Source organism: Durio zibethinus, chromosome 22 (assembly GCF_047325235.1).
Source record: "Durio zibethinus cultivar Kanyao isolate XHJ-2024 chromosome 22, ASM4732523v1, whole genome shotgun sequence".
NCBI lineage: Eukaryota > Viridiplantae > Streptophyta > Magnoliopsida > Malvales > Malvaceae > Durio > Durio zibethinus.
The window spans coordinates 5,087,373-5,106,569 of NC_143183.1; the positions used below are offsets into that span (position 1 = coordinate 5,087,373).

At 27.3% G+C, this 19,197-nt stretch overlaps 1 protein-coding gene across 2 annotated transcripts; it reads left to right on the forward strand.

Moving 5' to 3' along the window:
- Positions 1-7,324: 7,324 nt before the first annotated feature.
- LOC111307822 (protein TIC 22-like, chloroplastic) lies at positions 7,325-12,327 on the forward strand. Of its 2 annotated transcripts, XM_022906088.2 has the most exons (8): positions 7,325-7,960; positions 8,474-8,548; positions 9,731-9,787; positions 11,137-11,196; positions 11,290-11,370; positions 11,532-11,567; positions 11,711-11,794; positions 11,949-12,327. In XM_022906088.2, exons 1-7 carry the CDS (start codon positions 7,466-7,468, stop codon positions 11,792-11,794), a joined length of 888 nt encoding a protein of 295 aa, XP_022761823.2. In that variant the 5' UTR covers positions 7,325-7,465; the 3' UTR covers positions 11,949-12,327. The 2 variants fall into 2 exon arrangements, with proteins under 2 accessions (XP_022761823.2, XP_022761825.2); XM_022906090.2 differs by lacking the exon at positions 9,731-9,787.
- The last annotated feature ends 6,870 nt before the right edge of the window (positions 12,328-19,197 follow it).

Below are 19,197 nucleotides of genomic sequence, written 5' to 3' on the forward strand. Positions count from 1 at the left end.
GTCAAATTTTATTTTGATTTATAATGTTTAAAAGATTTTAATTGAATCTCCAATTTTTTAAAGTTGTTTTAATTTGATCTTTTTGTTTATAAAATCGTTTAAATTGACGTAAATGCTAATTGTGTCAAGTGAATAGTATCAACTAACATATGACGTGGTTAATGGAAAGATCAAAATAAAATTTTGCTACTATCTCAATTTTTATTTCAAATATGTTTTTATAAAATATTAACTTTAAAATATTATTTTTTATTTTTATTTTAATATAATTATTAGTTAAATATTTTTGTTTTTATAAAGAATAGATATTTAAAAATTAAAATTATGTTAAAAATATTAAAATCTTATGGAAATAATTCTATATCATTTTAAAAATAAAAAACTATTTTCTATTAAAATATTATTTTACTATTAAATCATAATAAAAAATTTTATTTTCTATCCCAAAATTTATTATCTATTAAAATATTAAATGTCTTTTTCTTTTCCTTTTTCTTATATATTTTATAAAGAAGAAAAAAAGGTAAAATAAAAATAAAAATAATTAAAAAATTGATTTTTACATTTCATATATATTTTACAAAATATTATAATTTAAAATATTTTTATTTTTATTATGATTTTATTTGTCAATAAAATAATATTTTAATAGAAAATATATTTTTTAAAAATAAAATTAGTTAACATTTGAAAATCCTTTTTTAAAAAATATAATTTCAAAAAATTAAATAAAATTTTCTATGTCAATTTAAAAATTAAATAAAAAAACTCCTTATCATTTTAAAATATTAAGTAAAAAATTTCATATCATTAAAAAACAATTTATTAATCTATTCAAAAATCTATTTTCTATCCAAAAAAACTATGTTGGATATATTTTTTTATTAAAAATTTTATATTTATATAAAATAAGAAATATTATTTTCAATAACTTGATTTCTTCCCCATACAAGATCAAAGGCAGTAAGGGTTATTTTGATTGTCTATTTATCAATTTTCTATAATTATAAAATTTTAATAAAGAATAGATTCAAAATAATTTTTTCAATAGGAAAATATTATGAATAAATTAATAAATCAATTTTTAAAATGATTTGAAAATTTTTACTTAATATTTTAAAAGATATGAAGTTTTTTATTTTATTTTGTATACCGATATCAAATTTTTTTCTTAATTTTCTAAAATGATATGAAATTTTTTCAAAAAGATTTTGAAAATTTTAGCTTAATTTTAATTTTTGAAAATACATTTTCTATTAAAAATAAAAAAATATATAACGAATAAAATATATTATAATTAAAAATAAAAATATTAATTTAAATTTAGTATTTTATAAAATATATCTAAAATGTATAAAAAAAATCAAGATAGTAGCATTATTGGTTCTTAAACTTTAAGCGAAATTCTATTTTGATTATTTTATTTATCATGTGAGATGCTAATTACGTCATCCATGTGAAATTTATATGACATCAGCTGGCATGTACTATTAATATAGATGATTTTATTGACGGAATGACCTAAATAGAATAATTTTAGGTAATTGGAGATCTAATGAGAATTTTTTAAAAATTAAGGATTAAAATAAAATTTGACTTAAAATTTAAAGAATATGGATGCTATTTGCGCTTTAAGTTTTAATTTTTATTTTGTTGTTAGTTAGAAAGTTAAGAAATAAGAAGAAAAGAATAAAGTTAAGTTTTTTTTTTTTTGGTTAAATAGAAGGTTAAGAAATGAAAAGAAAAAAATAATAAAATTTATTGATTTGGTGGAGTTAGAGAGATAAAGAAAGATATTATAATGTTTTTTATTAATAAAAAATAAAAATTTAATAGTGTTATTTTAATTAATGGTGCATGTAACACACTCCTTATAAAGTTTTATTTTAAGCTAATCCAAACCATTTTAATCTTTTATTAAACTAAATTAAAGATGATATTTTTAATTGAAAAAAATACTAATACGTTAATTTTTGAATTAAACATTTAACCTTTTAACTTTAACTACAATGCTCAATTTATAACTTAAAGTGCATTAGGGGTTTGGCCCAATCAATATTTTTCTTACTTCAAAAAGTTAGACCCTAGTAAGGTGTTTGGCCTAATTTTTGCTCATTTTACTTCAAAAAGTTAGGTTTAACTCCCTTTCCAATAAAATTCTAAATTTATTTTTTTCCTTAAAAAATTTAAAAAAGTAAAAAAAAAAAAACACCTTTTTTACCTCTTCTAAAACAAATCTTTTTTTATATAAAATATTAGTGAAGATCACAGTTAATTTTTTAAATGCTAATGTAAAGCTAAGAATAATTTACACAAACTTTTTATTTCATCAAAATTATGTGTTTCATTAAACTTAAAAAATACTAAGAATAATTGCCTTAACAAATATTTTTGAAGATTTGCGGTGAGTGAGGGATATAAGAATACTTAAATGAAAAAAGCTTTATTAGGATGGTTTATATTTATAAGAGATAGATTATCTTGCTGGGTCTGACTCCAATCTATATTTGGTGTCATGTCAACTCTATTGAAGATAAAACATCGATATGAAAGATCCTAGAATTGTATGGTCGCCTTGATTAGTGAATTTTCAACCATCATTGAAAGAAGATGCGCAATATGCCTATACTTTTGACAAAAATCTTGATGTCTCAATGAACTCATATGTTTCCATATGTCTATCAACTCTTTAAGATTATTTTGCTTAAGGTGGAGGTGTGTTTCTTTAGGCAAAGTGGAAACATAACCTATTTCCAAACAATCCTCTTTCTTCTATTGAGTTCTCTCTGACTTGGTCATTACTTCATTGGGTGTTTCACACTTAGTGTAAATAGATGAGGAATAAACTAAATGTTCTATGGATTCCATAAAAACTCTTTGTTAAAACTATCTTTAAGGCAAATATTCTTCATGTAATTTTATGAATGGTGATATGAATTATGCAAACAAAGGGAAAACAAAAAAAACATAAAGTTAGTTAGCAAGTAATATAAAAAAAAAAAGGGAAAGGAAATAGGTTAGAGTATAACACATAAATAAAGGCATGATTTCTACGTTTTAAGTTAATTTTATAGGATGGCTCCACCTATAGGTTAGGTCCTTAAAGTTGACTATATATAGTTTATGTTAAATATAAAGATTTTCTAAATTATTCTTCGTATCATTGTCTATGACAAATTAGTAAGGCACTCAAATTTTCACTTATTATAGGCTACAAGTGAAAAATGTTTATTTTGAGTAAGAGTATTTCACTAGCTCATAATATAAGTACTTTATTTCTTTTTAAGAGACAGAGTTTGGGTTTAAAGCTCATGTTATGTATATGCACATGAATGACAAGATAATTAATGCTTGAAAAATAAATAAAGAAATATCTTTTTAAGGAAAACCCCAAAATCATTAGGCTTAGATAACACAAATTCATTTATTAGCTTGACTCTCTAGTTTTCAATAAAGTTGTTAAACTCTCATAACATATAGATTCGTGAACTAATTACTAGAGACAATAAAATGAGTCGCTATCAATATTTTTTTCTTAGATGAGATCCACCACCTAACTAAATCTGTCTCTTTTAAAAAGAAATCTCAAATTTGACTTGGATATCTTTGAAAGGTAGATTCTAGTCTATGAAATTATAACTAAGTTTGAAAATATGGTTACGCACAAGAAATATTATATACCCTTACAATACTTACCCAAATGATGGTATCAATTGATTTTGTATTATCCAAAGCCTTAATACATTTTTTACTAAATAATTTATTGCTTTAAAATCAATAAAATCTTTCAATAATTTAGTAATATTTTATTTTGAGATTTAAATCCTCTAATAATTTAGTAAGATTGAAAAATTATAATTTTAACTTTCTTTAAAAAAATATAATTAAACTTTCCAATAATTTGATAATATTTAATTACAAGATTTAAATTCTCCAATAATTTGGTAGAATTGGAAAATTATAAATTTATTTAAAACATCATTAACTCTTTTAATAATTTGATAAGATCTAATTTGAGATTTAAATCTTTCAATAGTTTGGTAAGATTGATTAAAAATATACTTTTTTTAAAAATAATTAAATCATTAAATAGTTTGGTAAGGTTCAATTTGAGATTTAAATTATCCAATAGTTTGGTAAGATTAAAAATATATTTTTATATAAATTAATTTAAATACATAAAATAAAAAAATAAATATAAAAAATATCAAAAGAATTGGCTCGACTTGGCTTGGCTGCTTGTAGAAACACAAAAAACCTAACTTGATAACTTGGCTTGGCTTAACAAGTGGCTTAGCTCACAACAAATATGATGCAAGTTATTGGTCGAGTTGCGATTGGGTTGGGTTAGGGTATGATAAAACACATAGATCCCCTAGGTTTACTTAATCCCAAAATGACACCATATGATGCCAAGTATAAACACCAAAATCCTTTTTTTCTTCTCATTTTTTCCTTTTCTTTCTTTTCCTTTAGCTAAATTCTTATCTTTCTCTAAAACACTTTGAATATTAGCCAAAAAACCTAATAAAACCCAAATTTTGATTAAAAAATGTAGAATTTGATAAATAATCATCGAAAAATTCAATCAAAATCTTCAAAAACCAAGATTTTTCATAGAAAAAAGTTTTGCAAAAATCCTAAAAAAACCAAAATTTAAATCCTATCCCTTTTTTTATCTAAATTCTTTAAACGCCTTCTTTATATCAAATCCCAAACTCCAAAACCGAATCAAAACTTCTCCGGAACACTTATTAGAACAAATTTCCCAAAATTTTTTTCTACTGCCTTACACTTTTATGATTTTTTTTTCTACTCTCCTCTTTGATTTTTCTTGATTGTTAAGGAGCTCTTTAAATAGGCTTTTAATCATAAACACACTAAAACTAAATTTCTCAATCATGTCCTAGTCGAATCTAATATTGGATTTCTAATTCAAGTTTACCTTGCATTCTTTTTTCCAAATAAGCCCTGATACATTCCTTTTTAATTGGAATAACTAATCTTTCAATTAAATGATCCTAATTAAAATTCAATCTTTTTTTCCAAACAGATTTTCCTTTTTTCAGTCTTAGATAAACTCTCTCTCTCTTTTTTTTTTTAATTTTTTGAAATACTGTAAATCAATTAATAAACAAACCTAAACTAAATAAAACAAAATACCTGGATCTTAAAATTTAATTCTAAACATAAATTAGACACGAGACTAAACGAGGTGTCTATAAATTATTTTAAAAAACATATAAATTTAAAGAATTAAATAAAAATTTTTATGTCGATTTAAAAATTAAATAAAAAACTCCATGGCATTTTTAAATTTTAAGTAAAAACTTCATGTCATTTTAAAAAAGATTTATTAATCTATTCAAAAATATATTTTCTATCCAAAAAATCTATTTTGAATATATTTTTTATTCAAAATTTTATATTTATATAAAATAAGAAACATTATTTTCAATAACTTGATTTCTTCCCCGTCTAGGATTAAAGGCAGTAAAGGCTGTTTTGATTGTCTATTTTTAAATCTTCTATAATATAAAATTTTAATAAAGAATAGATTCAAAATAATTTTTGCAATAGGAAAATATTATGAATAGATTAATAAATCAATTTTTAAAATGACTTGAAAATTTTTACTTAATATTTTAAAAGATATGAAGTTTTTTATTTAATTTTTTAAATTGATATAAAAATCTTTGCTTAATTTTTTAAAATAATATGAAATTTTTAAAAAATAAATTTTGAAAATTTTAACTTAATTTTGATTTTAAAAAATCTGTTTTCTGTTAAAAATATATATAACGAATAAAATATATTTTAATTAAAAAAATTAAAATATTATTTTAAATTTATAATTTTAAAAAATATATATGAAATATAAAAAAAATATGAGATAGTAGCATCTTTGGTTCATAAACTTTAAGCGAAATTCTATTTTGGTCATTTTATCTACCACGTGAGATACCAACTATATGTCATCCATGTAGCACCAACCGGCATATATTGTTAATTTAGATGATTCTATTGACGAATGGACCTAGATAGGATAATTTCGAGCAATTTTACTTAAAATAAAATTTAAGTCTAAATTTAGATAATATAGATACTATTTACTTTTTAAGTTTTAATTTTAATTTTGTTGTTAGACAAAAGGTCGAGAAAAGAGAAGAAAATTAAAGTTAAGTTTTAGTTTTTATTTTTGTTGTTAGATAAAAGGTTGTGAAATGAAAAAAAAAAGTTTATTGGTTTGGTGGAGTTAGAGGGATAGAAACAGAGATTATAACATTTTTTATTGATAAAAATAAAATTTAGCAGCGTTATTGACAGTGTTATTATAGTTAACGATGTGTGAAACACACTACCCTTATAAAATTTTATTTTGAGCTAATTCAAAAACTTTTAATATTTAATTGAACTAAATTAAAAATAATATTCTTAATTAAAAATACACTTATACATTGCATCTTGAATTCAAGATTAGGCCTTTTAACTTTAGCCGCAATACTCAATTGATAACTGAAAGTGCTATTGGGTTGGACCCTAGTAAGGACTTTGGCCCAATGTTTGCTCTTCTTGCTTCAAAAAGTTGGGTTCAAGTTCAACTCCCTTTCCAATAAAATTCTAAATTGATATATTTTTTTTAAATTTAAAAAAGTGAAAAAAAATACGCCTACCTTGCCTCTTGTAAAAAAAAAATCCTCTCCTATAAAAATATTAGCGGAGATCTCCGTTAATTTTTTAAATGTTAATGTAAAGCTAAATTACTCAAACTTTTTATTTCACCAAAATTATGTGTTTCATTAAACTAAAAAAATTAAGAACAGTCTCCTTGACATATATTTTTGAAAATTTAGAGCGAGGTAATATAAGAATACTTGAATGAAAAAAATTTTAGTAGAGTGATTCATATTTATAAGAGATAAATTATCTTGCTAAGTAAGTCTAAAAACTTAATTTCTTATGTATAAAATAGTAATTATATATGATAAAAAATTTTAAATTTTTTAATTAATTTTCACACAAAAAAAAATTTCTAAAATTTAAGGTTTGATATAACCAGACAATTTCTATATTTATTACGTTTAAAATAATAATAATTCATATATTTATATTATATTTTATATAAAAATATATGTTATAATTTATTTGATATAAAAAATACAATATAAATTTTTTAATTTTTATTAAATTATATAACTTTTAATTATATAAATTTTATATTATTTTATTTATCATATTTGAGATTATCGATCTAATTTGCTATTCGACTTTTTTTTTCTTTTTCTTTTCTTAAATAGAAAAAAATGTGCCCACCGGGTGGAATATTCTAGTTCAAGTGCTCTAGGAACCACCCAACAAAACCCCTCCCTTTTCCTGAAAACGCTCTCTATTTGCTTCAGTCCTTTCCGAAACAAAAACCAAAAACCTTACTCTTTCTCCGATCTTTACATACATTTTCCCGAGAATGAGCTCCGCTAGCAACTCCAAAACCCCAAAAATTTTCTCACCACCCAAACAACCCCATCCTCTCCTAAACCTACAGCAAGCAGTCTCTGATTTCCAAACTCACTGCACTTCTCTCTTCCAACAAACTCACCATCAGTTGAAGGACGCTTTTAATTCCACTTTCGCTCAATTTAATCCGCCTTCTTTTTCTCCAAAAGGCCTAGTTTTTGCTCGAATTGCTGATTCTAGTAAGACCCAGATTTATTTGAGTAAAAAGTCAGGGGCTGCCATGTCGACTGAGGCAATAGAAGAGAGATTGGCTGGGATTCCAGTTTATGCTTTGAGTAATTCAGAGGGGGAATTCCTGTTGGTTTCGGGTGTTTGGAATAAAATATCACTTGGGTTGTTGTGTTTCAAGAAGGAGGATGCTGAAGCTCTTTTGGAACGGATGAAGAGTATAGATCCCGGCATGAGAAAAGAACGTTCTAAAGTGGTTGCCGTTGCTCTCAACAAGGTCATTTTCTTTTTTTATTTTTTCCCTATATGTTTGCTTTTTAAAATGCTTGTGATAGATTGAATTTGTGTAGAAAATGTACAAAGCTAATGTTCTGCTTCCTTGTTGTGTTTGCTACTTGCTTTTAACTTCCAAAGGCAAAAAAAAAAAAAAAAAAAATCTTTAGATACAAAAGAAAAAAGTAACATCTTTGAGTAATTTAAAGTTAAAATTTTGTGAATAACATGCATTATTTTACTTTTATATTGGAAATTTGAATGTGTGTTACATTTCAGCTATTTGTTCATTTTCAATGAAATATGATTATACTTTTTACTATTTCTTTTTGGCAACATTTTGAGGAATCAAACAAATAGCAAAAGCTAAAAAACAAATTGAGTCTGTCGTTAGATTGTTAAGTTGCTGTGCTTTTAAATTTTAATTAGTTAGTTTTATTGTACAATAAATTGTTTGGTTGGATTATATGAATGAGATAAATATTCTAGGAGTCAAACTTGGATATGGCTGTTGCAGGTTTTCGAGCTGAAGGTTGACGGTGCGGCACTCAGGTTGATACCAGAGTTGACTCAGATCAAGAATGCACTTAGAGTGAGTGGTTACTTACAGAATGGGCAGATTTTTTTAGGGATTTTCTTCTTGTGGTATGTGGATAAAATGAGTTTTATGCTCTCTACTTTGAGTTCTTGTAAGTTTCATCATTGATGGGACTGCTTGGTGGAGAGTTGATCACTTCAACTGAAAACATATGTTGTTTTAACTTTTACAGCTCAGCATCATTTTCAGGTGTAAATAGATGAATCCCATATTCCCACTTCTTTCTTTCCTTCATGCAATACATGTGATACGTTTTAATAACCCTCAAAAAGGCAAATGCCTGACATGAGGACTTGAACCATTGATGGTCTTAAACCTTTACCTGCTCGACCATATGTCTGACTGCTATATCTGAAACGAATTATCATTTGAATTCTTTTTGCATTAAACTAGTTTACATGTTCTCATTGCCTGTGTAGAGAAATATCATATATGGAGCCTGATCATCTTCGGTGTTTGAGTATAAACTTTTCACTTTCAAGATACTTGTTCTCCTGTGGGACCTTTGTAGTTGTTGGCTGTGATGTCTCTGTTAAGCAGAGCTCAATGGCAATTTCTTCTTTCCTTCAATGAATTTATGTATGCAGAATTACTTTCCTCTTGGGGTTTCTATACAAACTGAATGAAGCCCCTATAAATGGCCAAATTGTCAGTTGTTGATTTCATCAGTAGTTTCCTTTTTTGATTAAGAAGTATGGTAGAGAAAAACTGGTGCATTGCTTAAAAGTAAAATCCTTTACCAATGTGATTCTTAGAAAACCCGTTAAGTCTCTATAGATTGGGAGTATTTATATCAAGAAAGAAATATAGAGTGAACTTAGAATTTTGGAGAACCTAAATTTTGGTTCAAAAGTATGTTGAAAGAAATCAAGATAATGCATTTTGTTTGGAGATTTTGAACAGTACCAGCTATGGTCATAGCATTTACGAGGTTTTTTTTTCTTCTCTCAGCAACAAAGGCTAGTTATTTTTATTGTTCTTCATTCAATATAGTTTTCTTCGTCTTCTCTTTTGTGCATGCATGTCTGTGTACATGCAGGCAATATTCCATTTTTTGCGCATGTACTTGTAGAGATTTGTAGTGTTTATGTATACCAATTTGCTTATTGTTTGTAAAGTATGTACTGAAGCATGCATACAAGAAAATTATTGGTTTTTTATTTTTCCTTTGGATAGGAAAGGGAAAAAGCTGGTTTCTCTGATGATAGCTTCCCCGGTGTTCCAGTTTTCCAGGTCCTTTCTAGGTCCTTTCTAATCATATGTAGCATGTGTGTGTGTGTGTGTGCATTGGTTATTTGGAAACAAAGAATAATCATATAACTTACTAAAATATGTGGTGCTAAAAGTAGTTTTAAAGCATTCTCTGTAAGAAAAAAAAAAAAAAAAAGATTCCGAAGCGATCTCAATGTGCATGAATTCGTGTGGTTGTTATGTTTTATTAGTGAGATCTAGCATGCTCTCAATTCTGCATTGTTTCTACTGGCTTGCATATTGTTGTTTATGTCTTTTATTTTATGAGCACGTTTCATTCATGCATAATCATTACTAGTTGCTGATCTCTGTGATTTAAGGATAAAGTGGGAAAAACCAATCTCCTTGTATGGATTTTCTCTGATCCTAAGCTGAAGTACAAGTTCTAGAATGACATCCAACAATGCAGGAACAAGAATTTTTTCTCTTTTTTATTTAAAAGAGATTAATAGCTATGTAGTATTAGCATGGAATGTTCATGCTACTGTTTTCATAGTTTTTTTTTTCTATTTTCTTCAGGTTAATTTTTGTGGCTGAGGTTAGACTTTTTTTTTTTTTAAAGAATGAGGTTATACTCATTTAAGGGATAGGATTTAATCTTAATAAGTTGTTTAAGCTAGAAGATGTACATTTACTGATGTAAATGGAACAATTCAGTTATAATCAGCAATACATTCAAGAATGAGCTGTTTCTTTATTCCCTGGCCTTAGAAGCCTCTACTTCCCTCATTCCCCCTCATTTTCCACCTGTTCCAAAGAGCTCTCATTTGCTGGGTGTAATACCATGAGGGAATCTAATCCGAGCTGCAATAAGTTGATCTATTGTCTGAACATGTGATGGCTTTGGACACCTTTTTCCATGTTCTATAAATTGAGAGTTGAGTATCTAGTAATGCCATTAGAATGGAATATGTGATTTATAAAATTCATTAAGCATTTGTGCCAGCAATATTTGTTACTCTACAATTTTCTTGTGCATTCTGCTCTTTCTGCATGATCATATCAACTCATCTTTCAAAGTTCTGGGTTTCTACATAATTAATTACAATATGTTTTTGTTCCCACATTACACAGAACGGTCATGTGCTTTAACCTGAGGTGGGTTTTACAATGTTTTCCAATTTCTGTCTGGGTCTGGTTTTGGAATTTGATCCTATGCTTTGCTGGGCTGTGCAGCCTGGAGGTTTTACTATTTAGCTGCATTTGCTCTAAACATCAATCACTTGGGAGAAAATGGCTGTTCTGTAGTTTTATTTGTTAAGTTCATCCCTGAGCACCACTTTGACTTGATACTTACAGCATTTGGAATTGTTGAAATATTTGGCTTACAGTCCAGGAGCTTGGTATTAAGAGCTGAAAATAAGAGCTATCGACCATGTTTCTTTAGAAAGGTTGGTAAACAGATAGCCTTATTATATAGCAGTATTCATGGTTAATCTCCATGTTGTTACTTCAGATCTTCTTATGTTTTGAAGTTCTTTCAGGAGGATTTAGAGCAATCACTTCTACGAGCATCCCGCCAACAGAATCAATTGAATCCTGCTGTTAGACCGGGAGATATTCAGGTATACTGCTGTTTTCTTGAAAAGATTGCTCAGGAGTTAGGACTGTACTTTTCCCTGTTTGCTTAATAAAATTGATTTTATTCACACGCACAAACATAGTTTGTAATGTTTCATATTTTGAAGATTTAACTTTCTTTACGCATATATTAAAAAATTTACAGGTTGCTGTTTTTGAGGAAATAATTAAGGGAATGAAAGTAAGTTGCTGTGTTTAAGAAATTTCTGTTCAACAGTTTTTTTTTTTTTTGTTTCTTTTTGGTGGTGTAGAAAATGTGGCCTTAGGGAGAAGAGACATTTGTTGTTTTAAACTTTAAAGCTAAACAACAACTAAATTTTGCAGGACAGTTCCATGACAACATGGGATGACGTTGTATTCATTCCTCCTGGTTTCGATGTTTCAACTGATCCCACCCAACTACAATAGGTAATGAAATATTTGACTTAGACTAAATTTCTATGCTTTTGCACCATGTCTCTTTTGATGTTTAGGATGAACTCGTGTCATGCAATATGCATAAAGAAACGTTGAAATTTAGAGATTTAATGTTCATTCATTCATTGATATGATAACCATGCAGATGATCTGTCAGGATTATGCTGACCTTCTTCAGCTATGGAGACAAGCTTGATGCTCAGTGCTCTTTCCCCCATTAGTTCTGTTCCGATCTTGTTTTCCCTCAGAAGTAGAATGTAATATTTGTCTTGCACATCAGTTTGAAACCCATGGATCTAATACTTAAAAAGGAGAAAGGGAAAGAAGAAAAATTAGGACATAGTCCTTTGCTCCTAACTCCACTGCCACCACATCAATGAACTATAAATCTACTACCTTTAAAGCATGTCAATTTTCACTGTCAATTTGTGAGGAACTTGACTGCCAATGTGGCTTTGATTGCTTGTTAAAAAATGCTCATTTCACTTTCACAATGGAGTCTTAAGCATAGCTATTAGAGTGTTTCTATGGGAAAGCATTGTTTGAAACACTCACCTAATTTTGACTTTGCCAGCTCGCCACTGGACTTTTGTTACCTGTCCGAGAAACAAGTACCTATAATCATTTTCCAAAAAAAAAAAAGAAAACACAAGAAATTGAACAAATCAAAAAGAAAAAACAAGGAAATGAAATTGAAGGACAAAAATCAATTTATTTTGTCAACTTAAGCCAAATGTTTAAATCGGCCACTTTACTTTTATATGTTCAATTAAAAATTCATCCAAAAATCAAATGGAATCAAAATTAATGTAGAACGAATGAATTGAAACAAACCAAAGTGGAGTACGGACAAATTATTGGTGGCCTAAGATATAATAGTAAAAAATATCATATTTATTCTAGCATAAAAAATAGTGAATGGTTGTTACAATTACCAAAAAAAAAAAAAATCTAGTAACTCATTAAAGATTAATTCTTTTGAATTTGTTTTTATGAATTAGGAGGAAGCATTTTGAAATAAAATCATAAATATATCAAGTCGATATAGAAAATTGTGTTCTTAAGATCGCATTGAGAGGGAATTAAGCTTAAACGAAATTTAAGATATTTTAATTATATTATAAAAAATAAAATAAAACCTTTTGAATTATGATTAATTTAAAATTTAGAATCCTTGAAGCTATGTGAAATGGCATACTAGTTTTTCATTGCTGTGAGCAAACCTATATCATAGTCGGCCAATATCCAACACAAAGAATTGAAAACTAGTAATTAGCTTAGCTGCATAGGCAAATTCCTTAAGAAAAGAACATGAACCCTACAACATATTTAATCTATTCTTTGCTGTTGCAAACTCAATAATGTAACTGAAGATTATCTTTATTTCTCTCATTGCTGCAAGAAGCTGGTGAGGTAACCCTCTTTTTTGTTTAGATATTCCCAAAACCACCCAACTCCTTGAAAGGAAGATAATTCCCCTCTCCCCAAAACACCTATCCCATCATTGAAGCCGTACAATCATAATGGTATTTTGTCAAGGAGCAAAAATTTTAACTAGTACAAAATTGTTGGGGAAGGGAGCTTTCACTCTTGAGACATATTTATTGTAGTTCGGCTGCTATCTAATTAAAGGATGACCACTTTATGTCATAGGAGGGACCTCTTCCCTCTCAACATAATAATTTGTATTTTTATATTATGTTATTTTATGTAAAACACATATAAAATATATAATTTATTATTATAATTTTTGTTGATATGTTAAATACAAAAAATAATTTTTTTAATTTTTATCAAAATTTTAAAAAATATCATTTTCATATATTTTTTCATGTTAAATTATCACATCTTATCTAAAATTATTAGAGGGCTAAAATAATAAAAAAAAAAATTCTCTAAACTTTATCATTTTACTTAGATAAGTTTTTATACTTTTATTATACTCAAACAAACTCTTAAATTTTAATTTACACTTAAATAAGTTTTTAACATTTAATTTATATCCAAATAATCCCTTAATTTTTTTTAATCTAAATAAGCCCTTAATATATATTAATCTTTTGTTGAAATAAGAGTTTATTAAGATATAAATAAAAAATTTGAAACTTATTTATATCCAATAAAAATATAAATACTTATTTTTAAAAAATAAAATAGTTCAGAATTTTTTTTTAGTATTTTAGCCTTGCTAGATCTATCATAGACCATACATATTTTTAACTTTATTGTAGTAATTTTTATGACTAGACACTTTAGTACTTGGGGCTAATTGATTAACAATGTCGTTTCCTGATAATCTTGTAGCAGAAGATTAGGCAGTACAAATTTATTATATTATTGTTTGGCCTACTAAAATAATGGAGCATTGGTGTTTGATTTTCATATATCAGTTTTACTTTACCAGTATATAGCAGCCATTACTATCAAATGAGGTCGGATGATATTAGAGGAAAGTTCCTTCCAGAATTTTATAATCTTTGCCAATTTGATTGTAGGGGACCATGATTTGTCCTCAAAACCAGATATTGTGAAATTGCCTAGCTACAAGAAACATGGATTCCTCTAAGTTTCGAAGCTACAACTTGCCATTGGAAAATCTATACATATATGATGCATATAATTAAGTTTAAGAAGGAAGAGGGTTTTTGAACCTTGTACCTCTCATTCTAAGATTTAAACGCAAATTTTTTAAATTGAAAATTTAAATTTTAACTGCTCGATTTTATGGATACTTTATTAAATAGTTAATAGCGTATTATTGACGTAACTAGATTAAACATCTTATGTTTCATTATATAACTTGATCGATAAATTTTATATTGTCATTTTCAAATTTAAATTCAAGATTTTCCAAATAAAATTTTGAACTTTAATCATTGGATGCTACATCATTGAGATGTTAGTCGAAAAGCTAATTTAGTACTATCAATTTTATTTATCAAAGATCGAAATTTGGATGGCTTACGATTAGTTGCTTGAGTGTTGGTGAAGAAACTCAAATTCCAATAATATGTTAGATAGGTCTTTGCCCTTCAACAAGGGCATATTGATGATGATGATGATGATGTTTTTGTTGCCATTCCCAAATCAAAATCGCAAGTCCAATGTGACAGTCCAATTACACTTTGAATCTTTAAAGAAAGCAATCATAAATGGCCCCTCACTCTCAGTACTCTCGCTCTCACCGCCGCGCTTGCTTGTTGGGTTGGTGAATTACATATATTCAGCCATCTACCATCATTTAGTGGGTTTAACCAACCTTCATTAAATCATATGCATGCACACAGACACATCTCCCATGCATTTCTTCAACCACTAAATATGTAAATACCCACACTATTTCCCTTAGATATCCTTAGGGTTTTCCAATCTTGTAGATATTACTCATCTAAAGTCTTATTTCTTACCAATTATATGATTTAAATCTTGATGTACATGTTAATTTCAAGAATTTTGATTTTGAATTATATGAACATTAATTTTCAATGAAATTTTTCGTTGGTTAAAATTTGATTTAAATTTTTACGTACATATTAATTTTAAAAATTTTGATTTGAATTATATGAATATTAATTTTTAATGAAAGAATTCGTCAGTTAAAATTTGATTCCATGTTCAAATTCTTGGATTCATGGATTAGTTCTTGAATTTTCATGTTTCATTGGTATAATTTTGTGGTTATATATCTTTATTTAATCTTCGCATGCATGCCAATTTTAAAAATATTGATTCTTTAACTATAAAAATTTCAAATGGAACATTTCAACGGTTAAAACTTCAAATTCTACAATGCTTCAGATTCAAATACTAAAATGGACAAAGTAAGACTTGTGAGATGCAAGAGAATTATCTTTTATTGTTTTATTATGTAGCTCAAATCTTTATTTAAAAAAATGATATGAATTATTGATTTATAAGTGCTGATGTATAGAGTTAAATTTGAAAATATTATTTAATTTTCAATGTAATCATCAGTTGTGATTATTTATGCAATTTTCAAATACATATTAATTAGTGGTACATGCATGTATTATTATTTTTAAAAAAAAATTAAATCCTTATTTATACATAGGAAAAAAGGATGGTCCCAAAAGAGCTAGTGTTTATCTCTAGTACTTGAAAGAGGTATGTATGATAAGACAAGTGTGGGAGCCAAATGATGGCCTGTTTAGACTATTCGTTTTGGTTGATCTAGAGCCTCAATCAAATATCCTTCACGCTGGCAAGCTGAGCCTACTCATTTTGGTATCTTTTACTAGATAGAAGTAGTCAATATCTAGACAGAGTTTCTTACATAAATTATTAAAATTTTAAATGGATTTCATAAAAAATGGTTTATTTCTAAAACATTATTGAAAAATTAATTTTTGAAACCTAAAATCATTTACTTAGTCATATCTATTAGTGTAATTAAATTAAAGAATGAACTTAATTATTCTAGTGGAACTAATGTGAAATGTACAATATTTTTGTCCAAAGACTTCTAAATATTGACCAGATCATTAGGCTTGGACAAATAATCCCACGAATAAATTTACTTGTTTTGTGCTCAATTTTTTTTAATTTAAGAGAATATTTGATATGAAATGGTTTATTTAAAAATTATAGTGATTTGTATTTAACAATTACTTCACTCTGTTTGATAACAATTTAGAAATCCTAAGTATCAGTGATATTAAATCATTAGGGTGATAAAACTACTATTGTGGGGAGTGATATGAGTTCCAATATAAAGGATGTGAAAATTTAACACCATGGGAAAGTAATTTTTAATATTATTTTCTAACTAAATTATCCTTTTGAAAATTATAGTTAACATTACTCTAAGAAACTGGTTACTAAAAATTTTAAAAAATCAATTTTTTAATCACTTATTTTAAAAAAGTTTTAAGTTATGAATTTATATTGATTAAAAAAAAGATAATGAATTTATTTAATAATTTTTTAGAAATTATTTTTATCAAAATTGATTTATATTGTGTAATTTTTTATAAAATAGTGTTTAACTGTTTTATAAATTATTAATTCAATAAATATTATATATTTTACTTTTCTTGTAAGGTTATTTTAGATATTTTGTATTGTATAATTTTTTTTTTATATAATACTAAATACAATGATTTAAAAAAACTAGTGACTTATAATATTATATCAAACATGACAATATAAAATTATAGTTGATCAAATTATCTTGGTGATCTTATCACCATGATAATTATATTTTCTCAGTGATCTTAAAAAGGATACCAAATGCAACCTAAATGTAAAGAATGGAAAACAAAGCTACTTGAATCTTAAATTCTTTTACTTAAATCCCTAGGAACAAATCAATGCATTTATTAGAAATTTAGAATTAGTAAGGCTCCATTTGGAAGATTTTTTGCATTTTGTTATTTGTCTCTGATTTTTATTTTTTCATTTATCTCTTTCTATTATGTTTTGCAAAGAAAAAATAAAACTAAAAGCATTTACCAAATCCTTTTAAAGTGTTTTAATCCCAATATAGAGAACAAGTGTATATTAAAAGCTTAATTAGTTCATGTTCCTCATCATCTATTGAAGGAAAGAAATTACAGCTTCACATTATCTAGTAAAAAAAAAGATAGGATTTATATTATTATTAATTACAATTAATGTAATTAAAACTTTTCCATCTGTAACTGCATGCAAGTGGAGAAGCATTTAACATTTCCTTAGTTGTTCTTGTGTCACGACCTAAGAAAGAATCATGAATTTCATATCGAACATAACAGGAGGGTTATTAAGATATAAAAGGGTTTACACTATCTTTCCCTTGTGAGGCGCTTTTTGTGGGATAAAATCGTGAGGTCAGGAGAGCCAGAGTAGATAATACCTCACAAAGGTGTGAATCGTGGTAGGAAGGTTGATCTATAACGTCGGAAGGGTGAATGCCCGGATCCCGAAGCAGCGCAGGTTCGAAGCTTGAGTCTCGACCTGTGACAAGTGGTATCAGAGCTAGTCTTAAGCCATTCGATCCACGTCAAGCACCTCGAGGAAGGTAGGCAGCGTGGCTAATCTCCGTGACAAAGGCGTCACGAGATTGGGTGGGAGAGAATGTCACGGACCTAAGGAAAAATTCTAAATCCCACATCGAACATAATAGGAGGGTCACTGGGGTATAAAAGGGTTCACACTTCTCTCTTGTGAGGTACTTTTTATAGGACAAAATCGTGAGGCCAGAGAGGCCAGAGCGGACAATACCTCAAAAGGGTGTGAACTGTGACAGAAAGGCTGATCTGAAACCCTAGAAGAGTGAATGTTCGGATCCCAAAATCACGCGAATTCGAAGCTTGAGTCCCAACCCATGACACTTGGATGTGCATGACGGGTTTTCTCACCTTGCAGCCGTTATCCAACTATCTACATTTTGTCATCATGAATATTTCACAGTTAAATCTTCTTCAATTTTTTTTGTTCTAATTAAGAATCATGCTTATTAATTTGAATTCTGCAGGTATATATATGGGTCAGCCTGCTGTACTTTAGGTTAAACTTTAGGATTATTCATTATTTACATAGCAATTCTTTTTGTTATGTACACTAAAATCAACATAATGTAAGACTCACACATTTCTTAAAGTCTCTACCTAACCTCGATGCAAAGTCTTATTGATTCAAACCTGAAGCTTAACCCAAATAGCCAAATAGTTCATCCACCTAATTTAGGAGGTGGATTTTTGTAAGGCTAAAATTAATTCTGATCAACACTTATTATTCTCCTTCCTCTATCTTCTAACTTTCGGCCTCCCTTTATAAAAAAGCCTTAAATTGATTGAGAAACTAGGGAACCTAAAAATTGTTTACTAGTTACTTTGGTCCATTGATTATAATTAGTATATTATTATGTATATAAAAGGAGAGTTGCTTTCTTAATCCCATGCACATTAAGACTGAAATATTCAGTTTTAATATAGTTTCCTTAAAGAATATGTAAATCACATTCCTACATAATGATTGATGGTACCTTCTTTAAGATTTAAGTATATAAAATATTTGAAGCTCTTTCCCTTTAGTTTAAAAGAGTTATATGTACATATCTTTATCAATGGCTTTACCTAGCTCATGCTTTTATTGCATATCTTTACCAATGGCTCTACAGCTAGCTCATGCTTTTATTTCATTTAACAATAATTTGGTGCAAAACAATGGCGTTGGAGAAAGGGAATATCAATGTTGTTGGTGGTGGTCGTTGCTCTTGTTAAATATTCCATTACCCATTTTTTTGTTTAATTAATAATTAGTGCAGGGGGCATCTAGGGGAAAGAAACAAAGTGAGAAAGAAAGACTGTCATCATGGAGTTTGGGGAATATATATATATATATATATATATATATATATATATATTCTAACAAATTTACTTTAGTCATTATAT

Excerpts from the sequence above, each read along its gene's own strand:
- LOC111307822 (XM_022906088.2), top strand. The coding sequence starts at position 7,466 with ATGAGCTCCGCTAGCAACTCCAAAACCCCAAAAATTTTCTCACCACCC. Across the intron at positions 9,788-11,136 it reads CCGGTGTTCCAGTTTTCCAG|TCCAGGAGCTTGGTATTAAG; the intron begins GTCCTTTCTAGG and ends TTTGGCTTACAG. Across the intron at positions 11,568-11,710 it reads AAATAATTAAGGGAATGAAA|GACAGTTCCATGACAACATG; the intron begins GTAAGTTGCTGT and ends TAAATTTTGCAG.